The sequence below is a fragment of the Musa acuminata genome, chromosome BXJ1-8 (genome assembly GCF_036884655.1).
Source record: "Musa acuminata AAA Group cultivar baxijiao chromosome BXJ1-8, Cavendish_Baxijiao_AAA, whole genome shotgun sequence".
Lineage (NCBI taxonomy): Eukaryota > Viridiplantae > Streptophyta > Magnoliopsida > Zingiberales > Musaceae > Musa > Musa acuminata.
Genome location: NC_088334.1, coordinates 11,928,765 through 11,936,989, shown reverse-complemented (window position 1 = coordinate 11,936,989; position 8,225 = coordinate 11,928,765). Strand labels below are relative to the sequence as shown.

The following is an 8,225-nucleotide window of genomic DNA, read 5'->3' as shown; positions in this document are numbered from 1 at the left end:
ATTGATCATATCATTTAAAAATTAAGATTATACGGTGCATCAAATGAAACTATTTATTTGGGTCAATGGATATCACGTGCCACAGTAGTGGTCACGTGTCTGCGGTCGATCAAATCTCGACAGGTTCTACTCAGAATTGGATCAGACTTTGGATTCGGGTCAATTTGACTGAGCGATGACCCAGTTCGGTTCCTACACATAGTCTGACACCCACCGCGACTGCCTCGTGTAGCCCCCTCCCCCCTTCCCAAAATCTATTCGCTGTGCCGTCCGCTCCGTGAGGCGGTTCTCTATCAATCGGCCGCTGCCATCGCAGGATTCCTCTGGATGGCAGGTGGCCGGGGTACGGCGGCGGAGGAAGACGAGAACGTCGACCACTACGCCGTCCTTGGACTCCCCTCCGGCGAGGAGGGCGCGAAGTTAACCCTAAAGGAGATCGAGAAGGCCTACCGGAACCAGTCCAGAATCCGCCACCCGGACAAGCGGCCGAATGATCCCAACGCCACAGCGGACTTCCAACAGCTCAAGACCTCGTTCGAGGTCCTCAAGGACGAGGCCTCCCGCTGCGTCTTCGACGCTCGCCTCCGCGCCCGTCGCGAGCGTCTCGTCCGCGATTCCTTTCTCGATGCCAAGCGGAGAAAGCTCGCCACCGACTTGGAGGAGCGCGAGCGGGCAGCGGAGGTGGCCGAAGCAGCGGATCCCGTCAAGCAGGCCGAGCGTCGGGAGAAGGATGTGGCGGCTCGGTTGCAGGAGGAGCTCGCCGAGTTTCAGGCGAGGAAGGCCAAGAAACCTGCCGCTGCCCCCACTTCTACTTCCAAAGTAATATTTGACATAGCTGGTTTTCCTATCGATTGCATGGTTTGACATCAATATGCATTCAATTTAGAATTCCTTCGATTGTGTAGGACAAGTATATAACATTAGGCATTCTTGATTTACATGTTTATTTTTTTTAGGTATCCTTGCTTTGAGGATGATTTGAATATGCTTTAGATGCCGATAATTGTCCGTTGGAGGAAATTAGTATTTTTTTCAGCTCTGGTCGTGAGTCAGGTCTTAGATATATGATAGTAGTCATCTTCTCAAAGAACTTAGTGCTTTGGTAGAGTTACAGATTAGAGTACATCGTGTAGTGAATTTGACTTTTTGTTCCTCATCATCTACCATTTTTTGAGTTGTAAGACGAAAATTTATGGATTGAAATTGTGAAATTGTCTAAATTATTTATTTCTGTATGTTGAATCGCAGAAAGCTAGTTTTTATGCATAAAATTATCGTGCTTATGACTTCTTTTGCATATGATTCGTTAGTCAACTGAGCAAGTAAAGAAAGAGGAAAATGGGGGAGTTGCATTGGATAAGAAAAGAATGCTGAAGGTCTCTTGGGAGAGGAACTCGGGAGATTATACTGCCGTCAAGCTCCGGGAGCTGTTTGAGAAGTTTGGAGGGGTTGAAGATGTTGTGATTAGGTCAAAGGCATCAAAAAAGAGAGGTTCTGCCATTGTTGTCATGTCTTCTAAAGAGGCTGCGGTGAGTTTTTTTTCGTATCCAGACATGCTTGAAAATTGCAGTACAATCGTTCTCTTAATGATATTATTAAGAAAAGTAATGAAGCAGATAAGATAATTACCAAAAAAATGACTATGGTGATGTTGATATACAGTATTCTACATAAGGGATCGGATAATTTTAGGTTTAATACCCTTCTAGTTATCTTAAAGTGATGTATTCAATTCTTTACAACTGTATAAATTTTTTTGCCTTGAGACTTCTATTCCAAATGTTGAAGACAATTAAAATATTTGCATCAGTATGTATTTGTAGGTGCAATCCCACAGTATGTAGAGTCCTGACGATGCACTTTACAATAGCTACTATTCTTGTTGGTCTGCAAAATGTTGTAATTAAGTGGGTTGACAAGTGACAATCTTTTTTTTTTCTCAGTACTCCTTTTGATCTACCTAAATATGTGGATTCTGTTTGATGTCGTCTCGTTCCTTTTGATGCGTCATGACAACAGATGGAGGATGAGGGTCTCACATCAAATTTTATGTCACTCATGCATTTTTTTTTTCATTTTCATCACCATTAAAGTTCCACGTTCTACGTTTCATCTCCTTGGCTGTTCTATATCATTAGATTGTCCAAAGTTAACAGTGTCATTGTAGTATGCCAATTTGTTCTTGTATTATGCCATGATGTTATGCTAATTGTTTTTTGTATTATTATAGGTGGCTGCTACACACAGTATGTGTGGCAGTCTTTCAAATCCTTTACTTGTTCTTCCAGTTCAAGCTGTTGCTTCTGATATATCAAGTTCTTTTCCCACAAAATCTGCTGAACCCGTTAACCCAAAACTCAGCAATATTATTGGTGCTGGTTTTCAAGACTATGAGGCTTCTATCATGAAGAAACTTCAAAAGGTATAACAAATTACATTGTGCAATTGTATCCTCTGTATTTTGTGTTTGATGTTATACATAATATTGTAGCTTTTTTTCCTTGATACCTAAGGATTTTGCTTTTGTTGGTACCATTTGTTTGGCCAATGTTGATTCACATGATACAAAGTTTCTCAGCGAAAACAGAAAAGTGTAACCCAAACAGAGAAAATCAAATGGGCCATAAAGTGAAACATGTATGGTTGGCTACATTTAGTTATCTTGATAAATAAACCAGATTATTATGTCCTCTTTATGACCATTTGTTTGTAGCTATAAATGTACTTTTGTTAATTTTCAAAGTCTCATTGGTTCAACAATTTTGGTTCAACTTCCGGTGGTTTTGCCTGATGTGAGTGTTCATTCAAAAAGATGTTCAAAATCTTTTCTGGAGGTTTCATCCCAAAACTATTGATCTGGAACAGTACCAAAACTTGGAGAGATCTTCACATTGTGACTGGTTGATCCCAATCTGTTTTGCTAATATGGATCAGCATCTGTAGAAACTCAAACCTTGTTTCAGGTAAATGTTAGACTGAGTACAGAGTAGAAGTTCCAATGGTGAATTGCTTTGTTTTAATAGCCCTTTGGAGAAATAAGCAGTACAGGGAAGGGCAGAATGGGGAGCATGTTTTGCATTATAGTCTTAACTCCAACATGTTATGATTGATCCCTATTTGTGACATCCATTGGTTTGGCTGTTTGTTGGCTGTATAAGTGGATATTAGTGGTAATGGACAGAATCAATCAAAAACAACCTGAGTTTGCTGATTTTAGCCAATATTAGTTGATCTGTCAGTCTTAGAAGAAAGTAGAGAGTACGGAAGATGGCGAAGTAGAAGAAAGAAAAGCCAAAATAGAGGAAAGACACACATATTTGGGTATGACTATGTAATAGAAGATATCATTATTATTTTCTTTTTATTGCAACCACAATATTTGTTATCTATCATCATTATTGCAATTTCTTTCGTCTACCATCTATATAGAGAGAAAAGAGCAGGTTAGATAATAGTTCTTAATTTGTTAAGGAAAAAGGAATGCTATCTCAATGAAGATTTTATAAGATTTGAAATTAATTTAAAATCTTATTCTTTATTTTATTTTGTATTATCTTACACTTTGTGTGCATGGTAATTAGAGAATTAGTGTCATGGTGAGACCTATTGTTGTCTTTAAAACCACAAGTTGATAAATTTTGAATCTGTCGTATATTATATATGATAATTTTTTACTATAATAATATTTTTATTCTATATGACTATTATATCTTTTCTAACAAACATATAATAGTTATATTTAGTTTTATCATAAAATATATATTTTTTAATTTTTATTTTACGTTTTTTAGTGGTTTGCTATTTGTATTTATTATATTTTTTAATTTTAGTTATTGTAAGACATGCTTTATCTTATTAGATTATTGTAATGAAATCGGTCTTTGAAATAATTGTTTGTCTTATTTAATTATTGTGTTTTTTTTCTTAATTTCCTGGGGCATGATGACTATTGCACTTTAGCTTTTAATTACCATGTCACATAAAGATTTGAGGCCATATTGGCTGCTTTTACAAATGGTTGAGGCATTGGACATGGCTTGACGAAACTGTTAAGTGAGGGAAAGGCTGCATTTACAATTTGTGGCAAGCATCTGCTACCTAGCAAACAAAACAAAAAGATCTAAAAATCCAAAATGTTGTGATTAAATTGTATGGTATATGCCTCATGAACTTGTTCCAAGTCAGGTCCCAGATCATGTTTATCACCCAATAGGTTCAATCTACAACATCTCCTAAACCAACCACAATTTAGTTTGGTTTAATTTCTACCATCTCCATCGTCTGTGGTGTGGATTGAGCCATTAATTTTAGCTCCATTTTAAAATTGCCTGTGAGAATGATGTATTTAGTTTAAGCAAGTTTCCATCTCAGGTCCAAATGTTCAGAATGTGATCAGACTTGTTATTTAGTAGTAAGTGGTAAATGACTTTTCATTCAATTGTTAGAGAACAGAAAATGATATGAAGTTGCATATTTAGAGTAGTTTGAAATTCTGTCACATCAGTTACTTGTAGTATGGGTTTGTCTTTGAATATCCATTTAATGCAACATTCTCTTCTTTGTTTTACTAACAAACTGATTGTGGTGTACAGGCAAATGATCTGAAGAAGAACACTCAATAGCATGGAAGAATCTTGGTTTTGGAGGATATCAAATTATTTGTAGATGGATTAGTTTCAAGCCTTTCTGCCTTTGAGCATTGACTTTAGACTCAATTTTTCTTTTTTTCAGTTAAAATTCTCATGTAATATGTAGGATAAATTGTACCCTTGGAAATGTTGGTAATCACTGATACTCATTAAAAGGGGGGGAAAGACATTCTCCCTTGCATTTGAGGAGCCTTATGGTAGCTCATTGAAGACACTGATTTTTTTCTTCGTTGTCACTTCACCCCGTTTGTGGTGGTTTAACCAGGGTTTGACTTAAACTGGACCAATACAGCAGGATACAATGCGACCAAATCATCATCAGCAGACCTCTAAATACTTGTCAAAAGTTTTCCTGACTAATATGCTCCTTGAACAAGTGAAACTTGTGTTATTGTTGTCAAAATTATGATAGCCTGCTAGTTCTTATGTTTTCTGGCCTCCCTTTACAGTTCTGATACATGAAGAGAGCAAAGATTCTTGGTCTACAATGCATTGTTGCAAAGCCATTGAAGTGCCCCCTCATTGAAGGCCGTGGTTTGTCTCTTATAAATAATATTAGACTTCTTTTGATAATTGCTATCTGTAGAATTGACATGTTATATGTAGATTGTCTGTAGAACTATAAGACATTCAATACCAGTTGAAGATTAGACTTCATGTAGAAATTTTATCCATATTGCTTCCTACATGTATTTCATTATCAACTAATTCTTAATGTCAGGTTGGCGAAGGAGTTCACTTTTAGAGGCGTAGATGGCTGTATTAGTATCTGATTCATTCTCCTTATTTCAAGTCTCTACAGGTTTGCAGGTTATCAAACAGCAATGGTGATCAGCATCAGGTTCATCTCTCCTAACAATTTTTTCTCCATTTCAGATCTGAGTGTTACATTTTTCTTTTATTTCAAGATTGCACACCATGATTGCCATCAACAATGGTGGGTGACACCCAGCTAATGTGTGGAATCAAGGTGGGTGGACACTACACCACAGGAATACGCATGAAAAGGAGAGATTCCGCACCCAGTTTGGACCAGGTGGCAATGGCAGACCGTTGGCTGAGTTATTGGATGGACCCCATGATGACAACGAACTTCGATCAGCATCAGAAAGCAATGTCAGATTAAGAAGACATGAAGTAGAATAGCAGAAGCTATGTAAAGGATCACAACATTAGATTCTTGGATATAATATGCGTTGCAATTAACGGAGCATAGAGGAAGGCGAGGAAGAGTCCCACAACATCATGGAGCTGGAGATGACTAGTGCAAAGAAGAAGCCTACGGTCTCTGTGAAGAAGACATCAGCGCCACCACCTCGGCCGCTGTCGTCGCCTATGAAACCGATCAAGGTGAGGAGCTTCACGAGGGAGGAGATCGACCGGTACTGGAGGACGAGAAGAATGGTCGAAGAGGACCACCTCCTCTTCGCCGAGAAGGCGGCGGCCCGGATCAGTGCCAAGGCTCTCGAAGTAAGTCCTTCATGCTTCTTTAGAAGCCATGCTTAAGTCTCTGCTTTTCTTACGTTGTTGAGGACTGACTGCACGAGGAACCTTGATACCATGAAAAGTTTGTGCTGAGCAGGGGGCCGACCACCAACAATTCGAGGAACTGCTGAAGGAGATGTTGGAGGAGGATGTGAAGGAGAAGACCAGCAGCGAAAACGAGGAGCTACGGATAGGAATCAAGGACTGGTAGGGGCTTGAAACTACTACTTTCCGTAGCAAAATAAGACAAAACACTACCAAATAATAAAAATAATAATTTAGGGACGATGACTTGTGCTTTATGTTAACTAAAGAACTGATATGGAAGAGACGCATCCACCATGGGAAGGTTGGGAATGTGCCTCGTTTAAGTTGAATACTTGATGATACATAGGGTGGTCATGGTCCACTGTCCACTATTTGCTCATTTTCTAGTGTTGTAGTATCCAATGGAATATTTAGTGCTTGGATTCCAACTCGCCTGGCATTATCCTTTGAAGAGTTGCCTTCTTCCACTTTCCAGAGCTAAAGAGGAACCTTGGAATCGGAAGGTCTTTGGATAGTTTTCTTTATCCTACACCGAGAAAGCTTTCTTTTATATGGTTTATGGACCTTCTTGTTCTGATTCGGTTGACTGCAGGTGGACCAAGAGCAAGTATGCCTATCTGAACCAGCCGGCCATCAGATCCATGGGGGATAATGCAGCGGCCGAACCAGCCAACTCCACCACGTATCTCCCACAGAAGGCCTGCTGTTACTCCCCTCCTGCCATGTAGCACTTCTCTGTCACACCATTTGGAGTTCATCAGATTCTCGAGGTCAGAACGCCGGTGGCTTACAAATGTGGTGGGATTTTATGTACATAAATAAATATTTGGGAACTGATGTGGCGGTGTGCAGCCTCACCATTTGGGGTTGTGCTTAATGACTTTACCTATACAACCTTATAAATCTCAACTCAATCCAAAATGATAAAGAATCCACGGATCACAAACTCTCATAATTTTTTTACGTCGTCGTTAACGGTCAAACGATGTCGAGAATTAATTTTTAATATAAGTACACGTGAGGTTTGATCGAAAGTCTCGATAACGAGCTACTTTACAGAGTAATACTGTAATGTTTCTTCAGTATCATCTACAAAACAGTTTCTATATAAGGACATTTAGTCATGTCTAAAATACCACGGTTTCAATTTAAAGATTGATCTTCCTGTCATAAAAAACTACTTGGGTATATTCTTAGCAAACTCCCTCAGGTTGAATACGTCCTTTAATTTCAGTATTTCAAACATATCGAATACTCAATTTCTGTATTTCAAGCGTATCAAATCTTTGTTAATTTAAAGATCGTAGGATATCATGGACTACATATACTGATATAGTTTTGACTATTATTAATTTAAGAAAAATTTTGATAGGGAGTATATTGTTAGCTAATCATCATTCAATACATAACTATCATGTGATGTTTAGAGTGACGAGGAAAGATGAAGGGTACCTTTTGTCGAAAAATGTGCTGGTCGGTATTTCATGCACAGCGAAAAATAAAAACAAAATCATATTTCCCAAAGTGAAGTACTAGGTCGTCGTGCGATGATTGATGCACGAGAAAACTACAAAATCAAAAAATCGCACGTATCATATTAGAACTATTACATGGGGAGATTATATATTCCCGAAATTTTCAGATCCGATGAAGTGGATGAAAGAGCACTCGTGTACTCTTCTCTGATGGTGATCCACACAACGGACACTAAGGCTATGGGAGCCAAGGAGGAGAGGAGGTTAAGGAGAATAAGAGAGGCAACTACTAATAGCTCTAACATATGAATCATAAAGTTTCTCCTATTTATAAAGATGCAAGCAGCTTAAACCTTAATGGATCCTATCCTCATTGGATCTCTATCTAATTATCCAGTTGGATCTCTATCCAACTTTCTAGTTGGATCTCATCGAATTATCCAATTAGATCTCATCCTGGATCTTATCCAAAGGATCCAAACTGGAGCTGCGTAGATATCTTATATCTGCGCCCGATACCGAGGGCCCGAAATCGAGCTGGCTGTGAGTCGATCCTGTGAGAACTCTT

At 38.8% G+C, this 8,225-nt stretch overlaps 2 protein-coding genes across 2 annotated transcripts; both read left to right on the top strand.

Annotated features, from left to right (window-relative positions):
* Nucleotides 1–219: 219 nt before the first annotated feature.
* On the top strand, nt 220–4,832 carry LOC135587542 (uncharacterized). Its single transcript, XM_065079081.1, has 4 exons — nt 220–819; nt 1,311–1,529; nt 2,231–2,422; nt 4,593–4,832. Exons 1-4 carry the CDS (start codon nt 328–330, stop codon nt 4,620–4,622), a joined length of 933 nt encoding a protein of 310 aa, XP_064935153.1. The 5' UTR covers nt 220–327; the 3' UTR covers nt 4,623–4,832.
* Nucleotides 4,833–4,970: 138 nt separating this feature from the next.
* On the top strand, nt 4,971–7,096 carry LOC135587543 (uncharacterized). Its single transcript, XM_065079082.1, has 3 exons — nt 4,971–6,119; nt 6,232–6,341; nt 6,775–7,096. Exons 1-3 carry the CDS (start codon nt 5,895–5,897, stop codon nt 6,908–6,910), a joined length of 471 nt encoding a protein of 156 aa, XP_064935154.1. The 5' UTR covers nt 4,971–5,894; the 3' UTR covers nt 6,911–7,096.
* Nucleotides 7,097–8,225: the final 1,129 nt, after the last annotated feature.

Excerpts from the sequence above, each read along its gene's own strand:
- LOC135587542 (XM_065079081.1), top strand. The coding sequence starts at position 328 with ATGGCAGGTGGCCGGGGTACGGCGGCGGAGGAAGACGAGAACGTCGAC. Across the intron at positions 820-1,310 it reads CCCCCACTTCTACTTCCAAA|TCAACTGAGCAAGTAAAGAA; the intron begins GTAATATTTGAC and ends ATGATTCGTTAG. Across the intron at positions 1,530-2,230 it reads TGTCTTCTAAAGAGGCTGCG|GTGGCTGCTACACACAGTAT; the intron begins GTGAGTTTTTTT and ends GTATTATTATAG.
- LOC135587543 (XM_065079082.1), top strand. The coding sequence starts at position 5,895 with ATGGAGCTGGAGATGACTAGTGCAAAGAAGAAGCCTACGGTCTCTGTG. Across the intron at positions 6,120-6,231 it reads TCAGTGCCAAGGCTCTCGAA|GGGGCCGACCACCAACAATT; the intron begins GTAAGTCCTTCA and ends TGTGCTGAGCAG. Across the intron at positions 6,342-6,774 it reads CGGATAGGAATCAAGGACTG|GTGGACCAAGAGCAAGTATG; the intron begins GTAGGGGCTTGA and ends GGTTGACTGCAG.